Below are 24636 nucleotides of genomic sequence, written 5' to 3' on the forward strand. Positions count from 1 at the left end.
TTGAAGCTATGCTCAAACACTGAGCAGGGCAAACCACACACCACCAGTCTGAGAGCTCTCGTGGTACAGAAAGGATCCATGAGCCAAGTTCTGAGCCCCATCGTCCATTCCCTGGGCACCATGGATGCAATGGCTCCGGACTGTTGTCTCACACTGAGAAGCTTCCCCTCGGTAACCAAAAACTGGTCCTTTAGAGCACAGCTGGAATGATGCCTGCTTATGCTCACCTCAGGCAGACACCCTACTCATTGATCTGTGTCCATCTGTCTCCCACATCCTCGTGGGAAATCCCCCGTCTCCAGCTCCCTTTTCCACCCTCCTCCCGCAAGTTCCTGATCAAGAGTGATGATTCTGGGCAGCCTGGGTGGCTCAGCAGTTTAGTGCGGCCTTCAGCCCAGGGTGTGATCCTGGAGACCCAGGATGGAGTCCCACGTCGGGCTCCCTGCATGGAGTCTGCTTCTCCTTCTGCCTGTCTCTGCCTCTCTCTCTCTCTCATGAATAAATAAATAAAATCTTAAAAAAAAAAAAAAAAAAGAGTGGTGATTCTGAGGTTGGGTGGAACTGTCCATACAGTGCCTGGTACACAGAAGGTGCTTGAATGACACGCTGGGAGAACGGAGTAAGAAGTGTTGCTCAGAGCCACCCCGGGCTGCTGGCTCTGATGCTCCACATCTTAGTGGGGATGTAAAACTCCCCTTCTTCCGCCTGAGGCTCCCAGGCTGTAACTGTCCGTTGACTTCTCTTCTGGTCTATAGACCAAGGGCAAGCCTTGCTTTCTCATCCCTGACCCCTGGAAAATTCTGGAACCACAGCAGGTGCTTGGAAAGTGCTGCAGAGTCCAGTGAATCCCTGTTCTGAGGCCTCCAGGAGGCTGCGGGGGGCGGCAGCAGACAGAACCTGGACTCCCGAGCAGCAGAAACCGCAGCACCTGCCCTGTGAACTGGGCTGTCCCTGCCCTGTAGTCCCCATTAAAGTCCTGTCGGGAAATTTAAAAGCCTGGCTGGAAGCGCAGATGAGCTGTCACTGCCATTACGTTAATGTTATGGGCTTTTTACAGGTGCGTTACAGAGACGTGGTTATTAACGAGTATATTAAGCCAATTAAAAGCAGCCCTTTGAGTGGGATTTAGTGTTGCTGCAGGGAGACAGGAGAGCGGGACTCGGTGGCAGCCGGCGGCACCCCAACAGGAGGGGAGAAGTGTGGGTGGAGGGGCAGGGGCTCTGCTGGAGAGACAGCGCAGGTGCAAAGCTCGGACTCTGGCTGGAGGTGGCCAGGGCAGACTGATGCGCAGCGTTGCCACATGCGGTGGGTGACCTTGGCCAGGCCACTTAAACTGACCCTCAGTTTCTCATCTTTAAGGGGATGAAGAGGTCACAAATCACAGGTGGCTGAAGTCCGTGTGATACTCTGCCCTGGAAGGCCTGTGGTACTCGCTCACCAAGGGGCAGGTGGAGGAGGGCATGGTGGGGGAAGATGCCAGCCCGGAATTCCTGCTCCCACGCTCTGGGCTTCTCCCACTGCTGCCCAGCTGAATGCCACTGGACACTGGTCTACAGAAGCTGTTCCCTCGGTGAGCCCTGGATTTTTCTGACTCTAGGACAGAGCTAACTGTAGCTTTCCCACAGGAGTGGCAGGACTCAAGGTGTGCCAGGCACACAGTAGGTGTTCAGCAGATATCATTTCTTATGCGGCTGCAGATTTTGCCTGTTGCCTCTTCCCTTCAGGCTGGGGAAGCCACAGGGGTATGACGCTGCTGAATGGGGGAGGGGTGTCCCTGGCTGCTCCAGGGGATAAGGGGTCCCTGAGCACAGGACCTGGCCCAAGCCCACAGGGAGGAGCAGTCCGCATCTGCATTCCCCTTTGCTGCCGACACTCTGCCCTTGGAGGTGGCAGCCTCCTGAATGCTCAATTAACGTGACACTAATTAGCTGGTGGCACCAGCAGAATCCCTAATGAGGCCGCCCAGGAAGGGGGTGGGGGAAGGCGGCTGGGCCAGGGCAGATGCAGCTGTCCTCTGGCCTCCACTGGGAGGGATGTGCGGAGGGACGAGGGTGGCTGCCAACAACCCTGACCTGCGCCCAGCCCACTGACCGGGCTGTGAATCCAGGCGCCCTAGTGACCAGCGGGGGTGACCTCAGGGAGGTGACCGCAGCTCTCTGCCCTCCATTTGCCCTCAGAGTATAGAGTGGAGATTAAGTGAGAGAATGCGTGTCAGAAATCTTGGTACATCACAGTTGCTCAGAAAAGGCTGGCCCCCTCCTCCCAGCTCTTTCTGGACCAGACGAGGCAGTGCAGGGTAGTGGTTATGCCTGGGCACTGCAGAAAGGATCCTCACGTTCTCCAGCCCTGTGTGTACATGTGTATGCAGGCTCAAGCGTACACGGGCGCAGATGCTAGGGGCGCAGCGTGAAGCCACATGTGCCCAGATATTCAGGGCCATCCTGTATACGAAGACCAGCAGGTGCTCACAGGCACACGTGTGTATCCACACATGCCTTCCAGGCCCCGGAGTGCCCAAGGGGTCCCTGCAGGCAGGGCTGGGGGCACTTCAATCCCTCTGCAGCCTGACCTTCCTATCGCTCACCTGTGTCTCATCTGCGTCTCACCTGCTCTCTCTTTCCCTTACCTGCTCCCTGACAGGCCTCTGAGAGCCTGCTCCTCACCGTCTCCCCATGCCCAGCCTGCTGCACCGCCTGCCCGCTGCCCTTTGGAACTGCTGCCTCATCCCTCCTTTGCGCCGTGCACATACCCGTCTGTCTCCATCCACCACCGTGTTGGTCTGACTCACCTGCTCTTTCCTCCCCGTGTGCCCTGCCCCCTCCCACATCCCACCCCTCCCCATTGTGCGCATATGCTCACTTAATGTGCGTGTTCTCTCTCTCTCTCTCTCTCTCTCTCTCTCTGTGTCTCTCTCTCTTTCTCTGCAGCCACCTCCCTGGCTCTGTACTGGATGCTGGTCCATTACAAGCGTGCTGCAGACATACTCTCTCAATTTTTGGCTAGTTCTGACTTTTTTTTATGGAGCATTTTGCCAAGCTGCAGTTTTTAATTTTAATGCGTTCCAATTTGTTTCCTTTGAGTTTTCTTTTTTTTTTTTTTTTTCCTTCCCCCTTTCCGTTTGCAAATCCTTCCTGGTGGATATTCCTCATAATTTGCTTCAAAGAATGATAATGGTTTTTCGTTGCAGGGTACCAGATTTTTAGTCTGTCTGGAATTTCTTGTTGTGTGTGGTGTGAGGTAGGGCTCCAGTGTCATTCATTCCATGTGGCTAACCAGAGGTTCCAGCAGTACATGTCCATCCCCACAGGTCTGAGAGAACTGCTCTGTCCCAGACTGAGCTCACATTGCACACTGGTCCATGCCTTGGCTCCCTCTGTCTCTGTACTCATCCCACCACCTCAGCCGTAAGCCAGGGCAGTACTAGCCTGGTCCCCTACCCTTATACTTCTTTGTCAGAAGTACCTTGCCCATTCTTGGCCTTTTGTTCTTATCAACTTCAAAGTCAGCTTTTCAAGTTACACACACATGGTCAGGATATAAGGACTGGATTGATTTTTCCCCCTACTGAATCTCTGTCCATGTGCAGGATATATATCTATGTTTATTTAGGTCTTTAAAAAAAAAATCACTGAGTAAAGTTTTCTCCACAAAGGTCATTTACCTCTTTTACCAATTTATTTTAGTTCCTTAATGTAATAATACCACAACTTGGATAAAATGGACAATTCCTAGAAAGACACAAACTACCTGACTTATGAAGAAGTGGAAAATCCGAACAGACCTGTAACCAATAAAGAGGTTGAGTCAATAATCAAAACACCCCTGCCACAAATCAAAACCACAGTGAGATACCACTTCACACCTAGTAGGACAGCTAGAATCAGAAAGCCAGGTGGTAAGTTTTGGTGAAGACGTGGAGAAGCCAGAACTGCATACGCTGCTGGTGGGCACATATAACAGCATAGCTGCTTCGGAAGCTGTTTGGCAGTTCCTCAAAAAGTCAAACAGAGAGCTGCCATGTGCCCAAAGAATACCATGCTTGGTTTACCCACAAGAGAAATGGAAACCTAGGTCCCTGCAAAAACTTTTTTTTTTTCCTGCAAAAACGTATACTCAAACATGCACAGCAGCCTTACAATCGCCCCAAAGGCGGAACAGCCCAAACGTTTGTCAGCTGATATGTGGTAAATAAAACATGATGTAGTCCATGCAAGGGGAGATTATTCAGTGATGATGAGGAATGAAGTATGGATACAAGCTACTTGGTGGATGAACCCTGAAAACACGGGAAGTGAAAACAGCCAGACACAAAGGGCCACACGTCGTAGGATTCCATTTATACAAACTGTCCAAGAGACGCAAATGCAGAGAGAGAGAGACTTGGCAAGTTTAGTGGTCAGGCAGTGAGGAGGCCAGAAGAAACGGGGACTCATAGTTAATGGGTGTGAGGTTTCTGTTTGGGGCGGAGGAAATGTTCTGAAGTTTAATGGTGATGACTGCACAACCCTGAGAATTCACACTACAGAGTATTCACTAGTACGCTTTGAATGGCTGGAGAGCGTGGTACGTGTTACCATACACGTAATGCTGTTTCCATAAAAAAAAAAAAAAAGGTAATAGTATCTTTTTTAAAAATGCAATTGCCAGCCTTTTGTAGTTGGTGTAGAGTAGGAGCCAGAAAACCACAACATACAGGCCAAGCCTGGCCTGCTGCCTGCTTTTGTAAATAAAGTTTTATTGGAACACAGCCATGCCGATTCTGAGTGTCTGTGGCTGTTTTCGCGCTACCACCCGGCAGAGTGGAATAAGTTACCATAGAGACTGTATGGCCTACAGGGGTGAAAATATCAGGAATGTTACAGGAAATGTGTGCCAACTCCCGTTGTAGGGGAACACGACTGTGTTTGTATGTTGGCCTTATGTCTGCGGGCTTGGTGAATTCTTTTGCTGGAGTTTCTATGCAGCTAGTTTTACTTCTTTCTAATCCTTACAACTCATTATGTATTTTCTCTGTCTCACTGAGGTGGCCAGGACCTCTGCACAGTGTGGATAAGCAGTGACTTGGATCTTTGTCTTGCTCTGATTTTAGCAACCCTCAGGTTGGTTTGTTGTGGATTGCCCTGTAGAGAGGAAGTTGCCTTCCTTCCTAGTTTAAGAGCTGATTTTTATTTGTTAAATCATAAAAGGGGGCCAACTCCAGCTGGCTCTCTCCCAGCCCTTCATCTCTGAGCTGCTGTTCCTGTGGCGGGGGTGGCACTGGACCTTCCTTCTGTCCCCAGGCTGCACTCAGCAACAGCTATGTAATTGAATCTGCTACCAGAGGTTTGTTTTTAATTTTATTGGAATTTTAAATTGCTTTGTTTCTTCCGTATTTTATTAGTGTCAGTGGAAGCAGCTGCACCTGCAGGAATGCTCGTGGGGCTGTGGCTCCAGCCTTTTGGGGTCAAGGTTGGTGAGTGAGGGGTGGGAATTGGGGAGAAGAGCCTCCCCCTGCTCCTCCCGGGTTAGCAAGCCCTTCCTCCCCTAAAGATGGGAGGATGGGCGGGAACCTTTGGTCCCTTTGTGAGTATGGGAAGGGGGGGTTCCCTCCCTCAGTGGGACGTGGGGCAGATAAAGTGTGTGAGTCTGCTCCCAGGCCTTGGGGGGTTCTCTCTTGTACTTATTCTCACATCACAGTGGAGTTAACAGGCCCAGAGAGGGAGGGCCAGTCACTCACGTGTGCAAGACCACACACATGCACGTGCACGCCCCATTTAGGGCACAGCCAGATTTGACCCCCAGACCATCTCCATCTCAAAGCCTGTGCCCTGGAGGCTCATGGGCAGGAAGGGAGGGTGGGCATGCTACTCTCAGCTACAGAAGAGCAGTCTGAGGCAGAGAGAGGCTGTGCCACTTACCCAAGGCCTGGCAGAGCAAGGGTGGCAGCTCACACGCAGTCTCCTGGGGTGGCTGCCTCAGCTCTTCCCTTCCTGGATGGCAGATCCCCAAATGCCTCTCCCCAAGTCCCCTTGGTGCCTCTCTGGGGCTCTCTGCATAGTCTACACTTAGAGCAGCATGGACTCAGAGTTTATATATCAACACCATGATGAGAAAGTCAAATATTTATTAGGAGGGAAGGTCCTGAGCAGCTGAGAAAAACAGGCTTCTGTCCCAGGTGTGGGCAGGTCCTGTTTGGGACCCTGGGACTCTGGTCAGCTGGGAGTAGTCCAAGATCTTAGGCCTGAGGTAGGGGAGGGGAAATGGACTCCCCCCATACACGCACACACACCTTTTTAAATCGTTTTTCTCTCCAAGTCACTTTCTCTAGCCACCAGGAATAGGCTACAACAGTCAGCTGCCCAGGCTTCTGGACATAGGACCACTCATACTCCTGGCGCCTCTATCTGCCTGACCTCAGATCCCAGAGAGGTAAATTGTAGCCTTTTCTGGTTTGCTGGACATGTTCTGGGCACATGGGGCTGCTATGCCTTGTATAGCCCTGTGTCATCAGGCTGCTCTGATCCCACTTTATAGGAATGGAGGGAGGGGATCTCAGACTAAGCCACGTCTTTCCTCGACCAGGCTTTTGACATTACTGTCATAGGTGGTCAGAGCTGGATGGCTTCTTTGGTCCACCTGACCCTATCCCTTGCTTTATAGAAGGGAGAACACTGGCCCTAAGAAGCTGCCCAACTTGTCCAAATCACGATACACATGGCCCAATTGAGACCTCTCTCCTGTGGTAAGAAATGCAGTGCAGCCTATGGTCTGGTGGCAAAGCTCAGGGAGAGCCCTTCCTGTCTCAGTTATGCCTGAAGGCCACAGGCACAAGAGGGCGGGACTGCCCCAGAGTCATGCCCAGGAGGAAAGGGCAGGAGCCTTCTCTGCCAATGTCCAGGCCTGGGCCAGCAGCAGGGCACCCAATTCAATTTGCTTATCTCCCTTCCTGCCTCCCTCTTTCCTGTGCTCTTCAATTACAGGCAGAGTCACTATCTTTTCCAATAAGTGCAAAGATGTCAAAGGGCCTGAGTGAGCTGGAGATGCAGGACGTCCTTGGTGGTCCCCCACACTGTCTAGATCAAGCCTAGCAGCAGAAAGGAAGGACTAGTCCAGGTCGGTCATCATGCCCAGCCTCTGCCTCCAACCAGCAGCATAGGAGCAATTAAAGGTTAAAACACACAGATCCTTTGAGCCAGTAAGTCCATGGAATAATGTTTTTTGCACAAATATACATACATGTACAAAGATTTATTACAGCACTGTTCGGAATAGGAAGAGACTAGAAACAACTTAAATGTCTATCAACAGAAGGATGGTTTAAAACGTTATTCTTTATCCATGTAATGGAATACAATGCAACTGTTAAAAAGAATGAGGGTGAGATGGATATATTGGTAATTAAAAAAGGCAAGGAACTGAAGGGTGTGTGTGTGAATGTTTATACAAAAGGTATTTATTTTTAAAAAATTTTATTTATTTATTTATTCATTCATTCATTCATTCATTCATGAGAGGCACAGAGAGAGACACAGCAGAGGGAGAAGCAGACTGCCTGCAGGGAGCCCAATATGGGACTCGATCCCAGGACCCCAGGATCATGACCCAGGCCAAAGGCAGACATGCTCAACCACTGAGCCATCCAGCCATCCCACAAAAGGTATTTATTGTTCCTCCTGCATGTGTGTTTTTTTCAGGAGGGTATTTAAGAAACTGCTAACACTGATTTCCTCTGGGAAGGAGAGTTATTTTTCATTTTAAATTCTCATGCTTTCTGAATTGGGGACCATAGACAATCTATTCAGTGAAGTACTTAATTTAACAAAAGAGAACATGTTCTTCCTGAAGGTTATATAAAGGAATGAAGGGGACTATGCATGAAAAATAATATTCCTTGAAACCAAAGCCCCGCCCCCAACCAAATCATCTGACATTGTTCTGTTTTTGATAAGGTAGACAAATATTTTTCTATACCCCTATCTCTGAAAGAACACCAATAGAAGACTTCAATTTTGAGGAATGTGGATATAATACCTTCTTTTCCTACAAATGCCCCAAAAGCAACATGCAACAAAAACACTAGTTCTTCCATTTTTTGGCAAAACTAGGAGAGTGCTAAACCCATAAACAACCATACATATACAGGGTGTCCAAAGCAACAGAGATCAAATGGAGCTGAGGGAGGAAGCATAAAGAGGGTGCCTAGCTGTACATTTCAGAAAGAGCCAGCTGCATACACTTCCTAAGTGTTATAGATATCCCTTTTAGATTTGTATAAATTTAAACAAAATCTAAACCCCCTTTGCTACAGTAAAACCAGGGATGTATCAGCTGGTTATAGACCTTCCCTATGCCCACTTGGTTCTGAAAAGCAAAGAAGGTAGGGCTAAATAAGAAATCCCCCAAATAAGCCATACTTGTAGGAACCAGTTTGTCTCTGAGGCAACTGGAGGGAAACAGCTGGGCTGAGAAAAACTCATCTCCTCCAGAGGTGAGTAATAAAATTGAACTAGCATGGTACTTAATTGAAAGGAAAATGAGAAAGAAGGCAAATTCTAAGTAATGGCTGGAAAAGCAAAAACAAAAAACCAAACTACAATCCACTTCCCATCAGAAAAATGTAGCCACAGATGAGATGAAAATTATAGCCAGATAATTTCATTGTGAAAGAAAAAAACTTTACAATTGTTTCTATAAAAAAAAAAAAAAAAACCACCACAAAGCAGATATACAAGAGTAGAAGGAAAAAACTCATAAAAGCAAAAGGGGAAAATAGAATGTACAAGAAAAACAAAAGGTGCAAAAAAAGAGCAAAGTGAAAGGGGTACACAGGGAAGACAGGCAAAAGACAGCCAATCTGTACTTAAACTAGAGTCCCCAAAGAAGGAAATTAAAATAATACAAGCCTTGGATCTGCCTGTCAAAAGGGCATGGTACTGTGTTCCAGGGAAAAGAGACTCTGAATGGCCAACCCCAGGACACATGCTAGTAAAGTAATAACATGAGAGACATGGAAAGGTCAAAGTGAAATATAAAGAAGGAAAAATCAGGCTTTAACTTCTCCATGGCAACAGTCAACATTAGAGAACAGAACATGGTCTGCAAAGATTCTCAAGGAAACAAAGTGACTTTCTGAACTTGTGGGAACTCCTGGAGTGCTGTTCACTTGAGGCCTTAAGCCATATGCCAGTGGACCAACTTTGGATCATGGGAAAAGAAGGCACAAGAACTGGTGGTGAGCACTGACCCTATTTCTCTAGGAGACAGAGAAATTACTGTAATCATCTAACCAACATTACAACTCCTGGGAACAGAGTAAGGGTATCACTAATAACAGAAGAGGGAAGGGGAAAGAGAAGGATGGCAGTAGAAGTACACAGATATCCTCGTATTTAATAGTTGTGATCAAAAGATATATTTTTAAAGTTTATTGTTATTTTTTTTAATTTTATTTATTTATTCATTCATGAGAGACACAGAGAGAGAGAGAGAGAGGCAGAGACACAGGCAGAGGGAGAAACAGGCTCCATGCAGGGAGCCTGACATGGGACTTGATCCCAGGTCTCCAGGATCATGCTCTAGGCTGAAGGCAGCACTAAACCGCTGAGCCACTGGGGCTGCCCTGTTATTATTTTTTAATAATCTTTTTAAAAAAGAGAATTAAAAAAAATTTTTTTTTGTAATCTCTACACCCAACGTGGGGCTTGAACTCACAACTCTGAGTTCACGAGTAGCATGCTCTACTGACTGAGCCAGCCAGATGCCCCAAAAGATATCATTTAAAACTGATGTCAGGTAGGGACACCTGCGTGGCACAGGCAGTTAAGTGTTCTCTTGGTTTCAGCTCAGGTTTTCATCTCAGGGTCTATGAGATCAAGCTCCACATTAAGGTCCACGTCCATCATCAGGCTCAGTGCTCAGTGTAGCATCTGCTTGAGATTCTTTCTCTCCCCCTCTGCCCCTCCCATTTGTGCTCTCTCTCTCTCTCTCTAATAAATAAATCTTAAAACTGATGTCAAGTAATGGAGGCTTAGGGATGCCTGGGTGGCTCAGTGGTTGAGCATCTGCCTTTGCCTTTGGAATTCCGGGATCGAGTCCTGCATCGGGCTCCTGCCTAGAAGCCTGCTTCTCTTCTCTCTGCCTGTGTCTCTGCCTCTCTCTGTGTCTCTCATGAATAAATAAATAAAACCTTAAGAAAAAAAAAAGTAATCGAGGCTTAATAGGAAGGAGATAATTCTAAGAAAATGTAGAGAGAAAAAGGAAATACATTGATTTCATCATTTTGTTCATTCTAGGGACAGTAATAGATACTGTTCCAAAGAAATAGAGATCAGGTATTCTTTAAAGTCACACTAGAACAAAAATGACCTCCTTGGGATCCCTGGGTGGCTCAGAGGTTTAGCATCTGCCTTCAGTCCAGGGCCTGATCCTGGAGACCCTGAATCAAGTCCCACGTCAGGCTTCCTGCATGGAGCCTGCTTCTCCCTCTGCCTGTGTCTCTGCCTCTCTCTCTCTCTCTCTCATGAATAAATAAATAAAATCTTAAAAAAAAAGACCTCCTTTATGATTAAAGGTACACAAGCACAGATCACACAGACCTTTTTATTTATTTTTTTAAGATTTTAATTATTTGACAGAGAGTGAGCAAGAGAAGCAGACTCCCCACTAAGCAGGGAGCCCAATGCAGGGCTTCATCTCAGGACCCTGGGATCATGACCTGAGCCAAAGGCAGACGCTTAGCCAACGGAGCCACCCAGGCATCCCAAGATAGACTTTTCAAGGCATTAAAATAAAGCACAAAATAGATCAGACACCTGTCATATCAATAAATGTAAAAAGAAAAAATTGTTTAAAAGTCATTCAGATTGTTTCACAAAGCTTAATTCAACTCTACTGTATATGAGTCACATCTAAGTAATTCAGAAAGGCTGAAATGAAAGGACTGGTAAAGTTTCAAGGAAAATGTGAATTAAAAAAGCAGAGATTACCTACCATCTTAGATAAAACTGAACCCAGGTTCAAAAGTATTAAATATGGCAAAGAAAGTGCAATTCACTACAAAGATTTAAGATATTAATATCTCTGTGTTAAATGACATTGCATCACCGTGCATAAGGCCACAGCTCTAGGCGCTGCAAGAAGAAAGAGCCTGGAACATGTGAGTAGTAGGTGTCTAATTCATTTCTCCATCCATGACAGGTAAGCAAGGATAAGGAAGACATAACTAACATAATTAATGGGGGAGACATAATTCGTATACACCAAACTCTGAATCCCCCAAACAGCCACATTTCTTTTCAGGTCTCATCTGAAAAGTCTGAAAACTCACAAAAACTGATTACATCACAAAGGAAAATTCAAGTCCAAAAGAGTAGCAATCATGCACAACAATTCTCTGATCATAATGCATTATAACTAGAAATAATTAATTGCAGAAGCACCTACTACCTGAGTGAATAGATGGAACTCAAATGAGCCTTAGGTCAAAGAAGAAATCAAAACCACATTCCAAGAGATTTAAAAAATAATAAAAATATCTTCTATTAGGACCTATAGGATACAGCTAAAGTAGTGCTCAGAGAATTCATAGTCTTAATATTTCCTTTTTTCCCTTGTTAATCAGTATAGGGTTAAGCCCCTAACTCAGATTTTTAAAGAAATGAATACAAAGAATATTTTAATAAAAATAAAAGCATAAATCGGGCAGCCCGGGTGGCTCAGCGGTTTAGCACCGTCTTCAGCCCAGGGCGTAAGCCTGGAGACCCAGGATCGAGTCCCACATCAGGCTCCCTGCATGGAGCCTGCTTCTCCCTCTGCCTGTGTCTCTGCCTCTCTCTCTCTCTCTCTCTCTCTCTCTCTCTGTGTCTTTCATGAATAAATAAATAAAATCTTAAAAAAAAAAAAGAGGGTCACCTTTAAAAAACAGCATAAATTAATGAATTATAAGCTAGAAAAGGGTAATTACTAATAAATAAATCCCAAAGATGTATCTTGGGGGAATGGGAGGTTGGTAACCTCTTAACTAACTTACCCAATCAAGAAAAACAGGGTGGGGTGGGGGAGAGAAGCACAAAATATACTAGAAATATAAAGATGAAATTCTTCTTTAAAAGAACTGTAAATTAATTTGTTCAACCTCATGCAAGTAAATTTTACAACTGGATAAAATAAATACTTTTCTAGATATAATTTACCAAACTCATTCAAGGGGCAATAGAACAATTATAACAGATCAATTATTACAGAAGAATCAAAGAAGTACTCCCCCACCCTAAAGAAAGGCACTGGCCCAGACTGTTTCATGGAGGATCAGATAATCCATTTCTACTTAAACTGTCACAGAGTATAGAGAAAGGAGGGAAGCCTCCATTTTCTTTATGAGGCAAACAACACTGATCATGAAACCCAACAAAAATTGTTCCAAAAGACTGAAGACTAATCTCACAGATGAAATTGCAGCAAAACTCTTAAGTAACCAAGCCAATCCAGCAGTAGATAGAATTTAAAATATATGTATATATGTACATATATATGTATGTACATATATACACATATATAAATAAAATTTTTATATATGAGAAAGAGAGAAAGTGAGCGAGAGCACGAGTGGAGGGGGAAAGGCAGAGAGGGAGAAGCAGACTCCCTGCTGAGCGGTGAGCCTGATGCAGGACTTGATCCCAAGGCCCTAGGATCATCACCTGAGCCAAAGGCACACACGCTTAACCAACTGAGGCACCCAGAAGCCTCAATCCAGCAATATATTGAAATATGCACCATGACCAAGTGAGACTCAACAAGGAATGCAAAGATAGTTCAATGTTAAGGGACCTCTATCAACATTCCTATTAAAAGATCAAAGGAAAAAAATAAGATCGTCTTCATATATACTGAAAAGGCATTTGGTAAACCTCAACTTCTTGATTTTTTAAAATTCTTAATAAAACCGGAATACATGGGGATCCCTGGGTGGCGCAGCGGTTTGGCGCCTGCCTTTGGCCCAGGGCGCGATCCTGGAGACCCGGGATCGAATCCCACATCGGGCTCCCAGTGCATGGAGCCTGCTTCTCCCTCTGCCTGTGTCTCTGCCTCTCTCTCTCTCTCTGTGACTATCATAAATAAATAAATAAATAAATAAATAAATAAATAAATAAATAAATAATTAAAACAGGAATACATGGACACTTATTTAACCTGATAAAACATCTGCCCCTGAAACCAGCATTTTGCATGATGGGGACATTCCAAAAGCTTCTCATTAAAGTCAGGAATGAAGCAAGAGTGTCCATTATACTATGAAATAAGACAAAGAAATTAAGGTATAAAACTTCCAAAGTAGGAGGTAAGATTACGATTTGCATGTGATAGAGTAACTGGAAAATCTAAGAGACCAAATGGAAAAACCATTACAAACAATAAAAGAATTCAGACGGGGCAGGAGTTAATAGCTTTTATAGAAATAACCGCCATTTCAGAAAGAAAAGACGAGCCAAAAAAAGGGTAACTATCTAGAATTAAACTTAAAATGTGCAAGATCTAGATGAAGTGAATATTAAAACATTCCCAGGGACACAAAAATATCTGAACAAGCCAAGGGTTTCTCATGGTCCTGGAGGCCATCAACATAAAAAAATTTCTTCCTGAATTACAAATTTCATGCAACCCCAGGAAAAAAACAGGATTTTTGCTCTTATTCAGATGCGTTGATTCTATAGTTGATACAGAAAATTTTAATAGCCAGGGAAGTTGTAGGGGAAGGGTGGGGACACAACCAGGAACAAGAAAGCACCACCAAATATTAAAAGGTGTTATGTGTGTGCTACGATACGAATAAACCTTGAAAACGCGGTAAGTCAAAGAAGTCAGTCACAAGGGGTGCCTGGGTGGCTCAGTTGGTTAAGAGGCTACTTTCAGTTTAGGTCATGATCCCAGGGTCCTGGGCTAGAGTCCCCCCATTACTTTGGGCTCCTGCTCAGCAGGGAGCCTGCTTCTCCTTCCCCCTCTGCTCCTCCCCCTACTTGTGCTCTAGTGTGTGTGTGTTCTGTCAAATAAATAAATCTTTTTTTTTTTTTTTTAAAGCCAGTCGCAAAAGGCCACATACTGTCGGGTTTCTTTCCTTTAAAGTCCAAAATAGGAATCTATAAAGAAGGGAGAGTAGGGGGTCAGGGATTGACTGCTGATCAGTAAGGGGTTTCTTCCTGAGGCGATAAAAACGTTATAAAATTGACTGTGGTGATGGTTGCAAAATTCTGTAAATATACTAAACACCATTAATTGTACACTTCACATGGGTGGGTTTTATGGTATGTGAATTCTATTTCAATATAGTTAATATATTTAATGTATTATAACTAACAATTAAAACAGCATTGCCCTAATGACTTAAATATGATTGGATCCATACCTCACACTTTATACCATGTATTTTAAAAATTAAGCCATAGGGCAGCCCTGGTGGGTCAGTGGTTTAGCGCCGCCTTCAGCCCAGGGCCTGATCCTGGAGACCCGGGATTGAGTCCCGTGTTGGGCTCCCTGCACGGAGCCTGCTGCTCCCTCTGCCTGTGTCTCTGCCTGTCTCTCTCTGTGTGTCTCTCATGAATGAATAAATAAAAATCTTTAAAAACAATAAAAATTAAGCCATAAAAAAAACTAAATAATGAACTTAATAATCTCAGCATGAGGAAGGACTTTTTAAGTATGACACAAAATTTCCTTTTAGGAAATATAGATTTCACTTCACAAAGAAAATTTCTCCATGGCACAAAGACAAATGATAAACTGGGGAAACCATATGCAATTCAGATGACAGACAGAGGTCTAATTCCATCATATACAAACAGCTCCTGTAATTCAATAAGGATAAAAACCACCCAATTGAAAAAAATGGACCAAGGAGATGAATAAGTTCAAAGATAAAAGACTCCAAGATGAAAAGCTATTCATCCTCATTCATGTTAAACTTAATTTAAAACTACACTGTGATCCTGCTTTCACTGACAAGGTGACCAAGCCTAGAAGTCTGCTACCATGCTGTGATGGTGAGCATGTGGGCAAACAGGCTTTCTCAGAGTCATCTGAAGATGTCACTCAGACCACATCTATCAAAATTACAAAGGTACAGACCTTTGACCCAGTATTTCTGCTTCTAGAAATTTATCCTGTAGGTTAATTCACACCTTTGTGACATGTACATGGTTGTGTATCATCGCACTACTTATAAAGGCAACAGGTCAAATAACACCCTTGCTGTGGAAAACTAAGTGGCAAAAGAAGGAAGAAGCTCTTTAGAGGCCGACCTATGGGACGTATGGCTAATTTAAAAAGGGATGTCCCAGGTGGGCTGGGTCATGCAGAGAACCATCTGGAAGGACACACAGGACAACACTGGCTGCCTCTGAGAAGGGGAGTGGGCAGCTGTGCAATAGGATTGAGGTGGAGACCTTTGTATAGCCGTCCATTCCTTTTGTACAGTGGACCACATGAATGTCCTATCTTGTCTAAAGATAAACATGTATTAAGAAAGGAAAAAGATGGGATCCCTGGGTGGCTCAGCGGTTTGGCGCCTGCCTTTGGCCCAGGGCGTGATCCTGGAGTCCCGGAATTGAGTCCCGCATCGGGCTCCCTGCATGGAGCCTGCTTCTCCCTCTGCTTGTGTCTCTGCCTCTCTCTCTCTCTCTCTCTGTCTATCATGAATGAATAAATAAATCTTAAAAAAAAAAAAAAAAAGAAAAAGAGTGAGCAACAGTGCAAGTCCAATGATGAATGGCAACCAATCCTGTGCTCCAGGACAGAGCCAATAGGCAGCTGAGGGGGGAGGAGGAGAGAGAGAGAATCTTTTTTTTTTTTTAAGCAAGAGAATCTTATGCAGACTCCATGCTCAGTGTGGAGCTGGACATAGGGCTCCATCTCACAATGCTAAGATCATGACCTGAGCTGAAATCTAGAGTTGGATGCTTAACCAACTAAGCCACCGAGGCACCCTGATTTTTTTTTCCCCGAGAGACGTCAGAAATCCAGATTATGATGCAAATTTCACTGTTTTCAAATGTTTCCAAATACTTCCAATTTTTTAAAAAACCTATGGTGTCTAAAAATAATCAGATTAGATGGTTTAGTGTTCCTGTCCTAGATGGTCAAGAAAGAAAAACCCTTGGAGATTACCAAGTCCAGCTCCCTAATTAGACACACTGAAAGAGCAAGGCCCAGAGAAGGGAAGGACAAGCCCAAGATCATACAGCAAACTGGGCCCCAAGCTGGGATCCCACTGAGGACTATTTGCTCCCACATTGTCCTCCTCTCGGCTAACAATGCAAGAAAATCATGGTGGGTGAGACAGACCTGGTACATTGTGGGGTCCCAGACAGGGGGCTGGGGTTGGGGGTCACACCCAGTAGGAGTCTGCTAAAAGGGGTGGGTGCTGTTGTGGAGTAGTGGTGCAGGACAGGCAAAGGCCTAGAACACAGCTCTGGGCAGAGCTGAGGTGGGCGGACGAGCTGGGGTTCAGATGGCATTACCTGCTGGGATCTGCCCCACAGAGGCCTGAAGTGGGAAAAGCTCCTGTGGACAGAGAGCAAGGAACAGAGAGCAAGCCCCTGTGCACTCAGTGGGCAGAGGAAAGCCAACAGGGGCGGGGGCTGGGGAGGCACGGACAGGGAGAGGGCATGCACTCACACTTGCGCAGCTCCAGGCTTTTGCTCGGGCAGGCCAGGTGTTGGACCGGTGGGTTCTGGGTCCTCTGGAGACAGGCCAGCATGGCTGAGCTGGGAGCCCGTGGTGGGGCACACTGTGCAGCAGGGTCTCTGTGAGGAGGGAGATGAGGTGCTTGTCACTCATGCCACTCCATGCCCGCCTCCCACTGCCCCCCCGCTGGGAGATGCTTCCAGCAGCCTCCCCGCTACCCAGCAGAACATTGAAGACTTTCAGAGCAGACACTCCTCCTTTCTCACCCAACAGATGAGGGCACAGCTGGAGGCATCAAAGGAAGGAAAGGCAAAGAATCCAGATCTCCTGAGTGGTGGATTTCCACCGTGATGGGGCCAGAACTGGTCGGTCACACATATCCTGGCCCTGCCCGTTGTGTGGGTCACCTCCTCCAGGGTGCTTCCTGGATGCCCCCAGGCCTAGTTAGAACCTCACCCCCTCAGCAGGTTGCCCTTCCAGCCAGTGGCAGCCTATGGCTCTCCTGTCACCCCCCGTGACTGGGTTTCTCTCTGCTCTTCAGCTTTGAGCTCCTAGAAGGCAGAGACCCCACGAGGTCACCTTTGGAAGCTACACGGGGTGGTGAGAGGTGGAGGGGCACCCAGGAACTGCCAGGGGATACATGAGTGTGCCAGTGTTGTTCTGGGGCATTCTCACAGCATGCCCTATAAGGAGACATCCAAGACGGTGTTCCTGTGAGAACGAGAGGCCTCCAACCCTGACAGGTGCTGAGCCTGAGCCCAGGTCCTGAGGGCCCCGGGGCTCCCAGAACACAGAGCACCTGAGGAGCAGGGTGAGCCCAGGCCAGGCAGGGCGTGCCCTGGAGGCCATGAAGAGAGAGCAGGAATTTCTCTGTGGGGCCCTCCCTTCCTCTCTTCCCAGTAAGGAGCTGGAGCCAGCGGCCTGTCACCCCTGACATCAACCCAGCCAGGCCCTGGCCCCAGAGCATTCTGACCTGACCCCCTGACCCCACCCCACCCCACTCAATCACACCCCTTCCCTCCCCTCCCCAGGACCTGAGCTGCCAAGCTGGGCCAACTCAGTCCTCCTGCCAGTTCTTAAAAAAAAGAAGAAAGACGAGGGGTGGGGGTGTGTTTAAGGGGGAAGAAAGGGGAGCTATTTAATACTAAACAGGTGTCTGGAGCCCTTAAATTCTGCTGCTTTCTTCTAATAATGAAGTATTCATGAGGAAAAGCCTTTTTTCACTACTTTCTTAAGATACTAATTTCACAACAAGCTCCTTGTTACGGCGCAATTATTCCAATCTTGAATTTCCCCGAGACGGTTGCAGCCTCCTGTCTGTCCTGGCCTCTCGGTAAATGAAAGACAATCACGTAACCACCTTTCATTATGCTCTATTTTACTTTCAGCAAAGGTACCCTGAAAGAAATGATTTACTCTGAAAGGGACTTTTATTCAGTTTCAAAACCAATTTTCTCCTATTACTGTCTCAGGGAGGAAAAAAAAAAAAGAAAGTAGGGGGTGGATGGGGGAGGGGAGGTGGTTCTCATCCGCCTGCCCCCCCCCCACCTACCCCTCCCGCCAATCGCCAGTCTTAACGAAGCCACGACACAGAGCTGCAGTATCCACTTCCCGGCTTTGATTTCTGGTAATTTTAAAATATGCCATTACAATCAGGCAGAAATTATACAGTTTAAAAAGGGAATGAAGTGGGGTTTATTGCAGGGATGAAAGTCCTCGACAGCGGGAAGGAGGCACTGCTCATTGGGGACAGGGGACCTGGGCCCTTTAGGACACACCCACACACACACCCTACCCCACTCGGACACCCGGAGACACACGGGCATGACGCCTGTACACACACACACAAGTCTCCCGAGATGGGCACAGTGCTGACCCCCCACACACACCACCAACCCCCCCACCCACAGTGCTGGGCCCTCCACACCCCTTGGTGCCCTCTCATGTACACGCAGGCTGTCCACTGTCATGCAGAACCACGTGCGCACCTGGAAGGGAAGAGGCTGCAGCCCAGAGTCCCCTTCTCCCTGCTCTGACAGAGGGTACAGAGGAGAGAGCCAGAGAAGGCCGGCCAGCTGCAGGTGAAAGTCCTTGCCATCCGCCGATGGGGAAACCCAAGTCAGAGAGAGGCAGCACTCAGCCCAGGGCCACCCAGGAAGCAGTGGCTAGATGAGCCTGTCCCCTTACCAGCAGGTAGCCCACCGGGCTGGTCTGGAAACCTGGAACCCACATATTCCTACCCTAGGAACCACTGCGTGTCCCCAGGGGAGCTACTGCCCCTCTCTTGTAAGACACGCTTCCTGATCCCTCCCAGGTCATTATCCACCAGCGTCCTGACCATGCCCATCATCCCCCCCATCCTCCTGCTGCCCCTGAGGGTCCTTTCCACCTCTTGCCTTTCACAGGTGCCAGGGGCCCAAGAAGCCCAGTCCCTGTCCAGGTGGTCCTCCACAACTCCCCACAGGCCACACATTCCAGCATGCTTTGCAGCTGAATGGGACAGGCTGCCTCATCTAGGGCCTCTCTGGAGTCCATCGCTGCCTTTTCTGTGGGGCTCTGGTTTTCAGAGTGCTCAGATGGTGGATGTCTAAGCAGTTCTGGGAGCTGAGAGGCTAACAGTTCAGGGAGTGACAGAGGATCCGCTAGAGGGGACAAGATCCATGTTAAGGCCTCTGCTCAGTGCAACTGCCTGGATCATTTCATCCCTTGATTCTGAAGGACGGGCAGGCAGGTCCCCAAAGCTGGAGAGACCATCTTCACTTGAAAGGGAGGGGTTGGGGATCCTTGGGTGGCTCAGCGGTTTAGCACCTGCCTTCGGCCCAGGGCGTGATCCTGGGGACCAGGGATCGAGTCTCACATCGGGTTCCCTGTATGGAGCCTGCTTCTCCTTCTGCCTGTGTGTCTGCCTCTCTTATGAATAAATAAAATCTTAAAAAAAAAAAAAAAAAAAAAAGAGGGAGGGGTTTTTCCTCTCTGTGCCTCTAATCCCAATTCATTCCTCATTTTCCCAGGAACCCTGTACCCTGCTGTTGGGGCAGGTTGGGGGGTTAGCATGGGAGGGAACAGGAGCCAGCTGAGCATGATGATGAGTGGGTTACCACCAGTCCCCGCATCATCCCGACCATCTACAACAGGGCAAAGTTCCCTCTCTCCTTGCCCTTAAATGTCTCTCTGACCTCAAGATAGAGCCTAACCTTCTTTGCCTATCCTCGCCAGCTCTCCTAGCCCTCCCTCCAGCTGGCTGCTCTTGCGTCCCCAAAACTTTGCCTGTGCTGGTCCTTCTGCCCACAGCACTCCCACCTCAATACATTTAACTCAAACTCTGGCTCAATTGTCCTTCTTCTGGGCACACCCCCCCCCCCCCCCCACCAACAGTCCTAATCACACCAAGTTGTAATTGCCAATATTCATGTCTGTCTCTCTCCAATGGACTGTGAGTTTCTCAGGGGCAAGGACCACGTCTTATTTGTCTCCTTCTCCCAATGCCTGGCAAAGAGTAATCATTTAATAAATAAGTGTTGAATGACTGGCTGAATCAATGAATCAGTTATTGTCAGATGAAATGACTGAGGCCCAGAGAAGCCAAGCATCCTGCACAAGGTCACACAGCAAGCTGGGGACAGCAATGGGGCAGGCAGCTAACACATTTATGTTCTTCTCATGACCCCGCCCTGCCCCCACTCTGCTTGGCATCATCCCATCCACAGAAAGCCAGCTCCTCTGTGGCCCCACCCTGACTCGTGACTCCCCCAGCCAGGGACCATCCTGGGAACACTGCTCATTTTGAAACCCTATCTGCAAATCAGGCTGTTTATAAGCCCAAGGTCTTTTGTGACTTTAATAAAAAAAAGGGGGGGGGTGGGAGGGAGGGAGAAACTGTCGCAAGCCTCAATGATTAGAATGCTTTGGCATCATTCCTGACGTGGGGGCTGATAAGACGTCTTATCTCCCAGGCACCCCTAGGAAAAGGTCCCCTCCACCAGATAACGCCCCCAGCTGTCGATATGCCCTTTCATGGCTGAGGATTTAGATAAAGGAAATGTGACAGGGGAGGGGAAAGAAAGGAAGGAACTTTCCAAGTCCGAGGAGGAATTGAGTCTGTGCTGCTTGCCTTGGCAGAACAATGCAGAGCAGAAGAATGTCTAAAGGCTGTCTTTATTTTTATTAAAAGAACGGGGGGAATTGGGGCCTTTGGCCTGCCTGCCTTTTGTCATCTCTCCCTGCCTGTCTGGCTGCAGGGGGCCTTGGGAAGCCCCCAGCCGCTGGGGGAGGGAGGAGCTCACAAATAACTACACACACATTAGTACTAATAATAGCGCTACCCATTTATCGAATGTTGCTTCTGTGCCAGGTCCCACGTGCATCCTGTCCGTTACACCTCACCGCAGCTTCCTAGCAGCCTCTGTGGTGGGTTCTGTTTTTAGCCCCATTTCACAGATTAAGAAATGGTCACAGAGAGGGGAAGTCATCTGCACAAGGTCACACAGCTTTTAGGTGTCACCCCGACCAGAGACTGCACCCTCAGCCTCACACACGTGTGGCTTCTGCCCCTGGCCCCATCATGGTGGTGGTGGGGGCCCTCAGCCCCCAGCTCCTGGGCAGCTGGGCAGGAAGGAACGGAAGCAAAGGCCTACTTCTCCCCAGTGCCCAAATCCACTTTGATTCTACTCCAGCAGGGGCTGGGATCACAGGGAGGGAGGTAAGGAGGGGAAGGAGGAGTTGGGGCTCCCAGGAGGCCACTTACTCATCCCATAAACATTCACGGAGGACAGCGTGTGAGGCCTGCATTGGGCAGAACAATACTGAGAGAAATAAATCGCAGACCCTGCCTCTGAGAGAACCATTCTGAGGTGGCTGTCATTTACTATCCATTCACTTACTCATTCATTCATTCATTCGTTCATTCGTTCAGGCAGCAAACAGTCCCTGAACATCTCTTGAAGGCCAGCCCTGTGCCATGTGTGCTGTACAAAAATCAGTAAGAATGTCCTGTCAAAGAGAACAACCAGTAAGAACTGACTTCCTTTTCTCTAATCCAGCCCACTGAAAATGAACTTCCCTGGCTTCTCCTCCAGTTGCTATTTCCCTAAAGTGGCAGGTGGGCAGAACTTTCCCTCATGCATCCTGCAGGTCAGCAGTCTACCCCTTGCCAGGCTGGGCTGGCCCTAGCGCAGGGCAGAGTATGAGGACATGCCTGGGCTCCAGAGAAGGCCGAGGCTGTGACCTCCTGAAGGCCACAGCTATACCACTTCCAGCCCCTGTCCTTCCCTACCTCTGGAGCTACCCACTCTGGCCTCGCCGGCTCTAGTCAAAGCCAAAGACAAGCTCTGGCTTGGAGAGGAAGGTCATACCAGGCCAATGTCCAATGGGAGTAGGATTTCACAAGGGAGAGCCAGCCCTGGATGCCTCAGGGTGGCACCTGCCCACACCAGGACTCTGACTGGCTCAGTGATCTAAAGGAAGTCACAGTGCTTCCCTCAGTTTTCCTCACTGAATCTTGATGGGGAACAGCCCAATGGATGTTGTAGGAGGGGCTTTCAGCTTAGACATGAGGTGATATTACGAAGGGTTTTCAAACAATCCAGTGTACTGTGTTCAAGGCAATGGGCTAGGTCCTCTGTTGACATACAGGGGGGGTTCTAGATGCAGTTTGTGCTTGAGGGATTTAGAAAGTTGACCTGGGATGAGATAGGGAGCTGGAAAAGCCCAGCAGTTCACATAAAGTGCTCTGCTAGTCCTTGGGGATGCCCACAATACTCACCTGGATACCCCTTACTGGACAGGAAGCCTTGTTCTCCTTCCCCCTGTCTTGGCCACACAGGCTGACCCCAAATGCAGGGAAGAATGTGAAGTGATGGGAGGCCCAGGCCTAGGGAAGAGAATGAGCACTGGATTGGGAGCCTGAGTCTGATCCTGGCTTTATAGCCCTGAGTCACTTTTCTGTGACAGTCCCCAGTACCACAAGCCAGGCCAGCATGACGCACAGAAAGCTCAGTCCTCCCTAAACGGTGAGGGACAGGAGATTGCTTGCCACTAGCCAGGACAGTGCAGCAAAAGGACCCTTGCCCAGTAGTGCCATAGGGAGTCTGGGTGCACAGCCCCTCCCCCACAACAGGAGACTCCACCATCTTTCCTCTTCCCTCTCTCCCTTCCTCCATCTGCCTCCCTGTCCTAATGCCTCCCTTTTTTCCTGATGTCCCTCTTTCTCATTTTCCTCCTGACCCCACTCTCCCCTATTCCTTCCCTCTCTCTCCCTCTTGCCCCCCCAATCCCACTCAGTCTCTCTGCAAGGCAGCCAGAGTAAAAGCCCACCCCCAACCCCCTCCTGCCGCTCCCTCCCCCATCCCCGTTCTGAGCCTGAGGCCTTCCAGGGGACCCTGTTAATAATTAAATGTTAATCTAAAAAGCAATTTGAGCTGCGGCTAGGCAGATCTGGTTAGAGATTACATTAGCATGGAGGAGGCAAGGGTAATTTTCTTTAACCCCTTTCCTGATCTCTCAAGCCCGGGAATCTTCAAGTCACACTGCCACTGCTGATTAAACTGGCGCAGGGCTGGGCTGTGGATAAGGGGTCTGTGAAAAGTGATTATTTCCCCACTGCCATTTGGGCTGCAGCACCAGAAGGGGATTTTCACTTTTTTTTTTTTTAAAGGTTGGGGTGGAGGGGCATTGCCCCTTTCAACAGGAGGCCTCATCTACTGCCAGGATTATTGCCACATCCATCCCCATCCCCACCCCCATAGGGCCACAGGTCTCTCTAAAATGCAAATCTGGCCATAAAGCATACCTGACTCCCTCTGTTCCCAAGACAGAGAGACGCCAACCCTGGGCCCCAGGAGACAACAACTCTCCATTCAGTCTGGGCCCGGCCCTGGGCCAGGCACTGGAACCAGACAAGTGGGTAGTTCTGGGCCACCAGGAGACACTAAAAAGTGAACCAATAATCACGAATGCCAGAGGGCAGGCAGCCACAGCCAGAGCCCTGAGGGGGGCATAAGCTTCTCACTGCCACACTTGCAGGCCTTTGCAGGTGGAATTCCTTCTGCTTGCAAGCACTTCCTGAATCTCTACTCGCCCCCTTGAAAATCTACTTGGCTTTCAGCTGAAGCCCAGGTTCCTCAAGGGCTTCTCAGAGACACACAAGGTGCTTGATAAATGTTTGATCGGTAATCGAATTGAGTTCCCCATGTGGCTCTCTCTGATCCCTCCTCCATGGGTTTATGGTGCTATGACCAGTGACCGTGCACAGCGGGCCCTCGGGAAGCCACCTCCTGAGGAAGGATGGGCGAGAAGCTGGCTCCCGTTGTTGAGGCACTGCAGGGCTCAGAAAGCGGCCGGGACCGAGGGTGCAGCCTGGGGTGGGAGGTCCTCCCGCGCGCTTCAGCACCACGGCCAGCTCCCAGTGACGCAGTCCTGAAGGGGCAGGGCGGAGCCTGGGGCAGTGACGTCAGTCGCCATGGGAACTAATCCTGATGTTATCCGCCCTGGGCGGCGCTCCAACCTCTAGAGAGGAGACAAATTGAGCACCTACTGTGTGCGAGAGGCTGGGGCAGTAACAAACCCTGATGGAGGGCAGGGGGCATCAGATGGCAATTACAAGGCAAGCAAACAAGTGGTAGCCATGATGGGGCCACCCTGGCTAGCCTAGGGATGTCACGATGAAAGGACAGCCCCGCTGTCTCATAAGGAGGGTAACAATATTGTTCCAGGCTTTGGATCCTGGTATCTGAACTTTATCCCTCAACTCTGATGTCTAGGGCACATCCAACTAAGACTCAGTTTCCTCCTCTGAAAAAGGGGTTAATTCCATGGATTGTACAAGTGTTTAGAGCACACATTGTACAAATAAGGTGCTGAGGTCATAGTAGTACCTGCCCAAGTGGTAGCTGTTATTAGTATTGCTTATGATTATCAACAGGTAGGTAGTAAATAGCCAGGTGAAGATGGGAGGAGTAGGGGTCCCCGAAGCTGTGGACGGCACAG

General features: G+C 48.2%; 1 protein-coding gene across 7 annotated transcripts in view; it reads right to left on the reverse strand.

Annotated features, from left to right (window-relative positions):
• Positions 1-24636, reverse strand: part of FAM222A (family with sequence similarity 222 member A) — a 56347-nt gene that overhangs the window by 10018 nt on the left and 21693 nt on the right. For 4 of the 7 annotated variants that reach the window (XM_077875998.1, XM_077876006.1, XM_077876004.1 and 1 more), the window contains exon 2: positions 16645-16772. In XM_077875998.1, coding sequence (XP_077732124.1) covers positions 16645-16726 — 82 coding nt within the window. In that variant the 5' untranslated portion in view covers positions 16727-16772. Of the gene's footprint in view, positions 1-16644; positions 16773-22414; positions 22523-23440; positions 24226-24636 lie in introns of those variants that run through there. The other 3 variants (XM_077876002.1, XM_077876003.1, XM_077876001.1) reach the window with 2 other exon arrangements.

Source organism: Canis aureus, chromosome 27, assembly GCF_053574225.1.
Source record: "Canis aureus isolate CA01 chromosome 27, VMU_Caureus_v.1.0, whole genome shotgun sequence".
Lineage (NCBI taxonomy): Eukaryota > Metazoa > Chordata > Mammalia > Carnivora > Canidae > Canis > Canis aureus.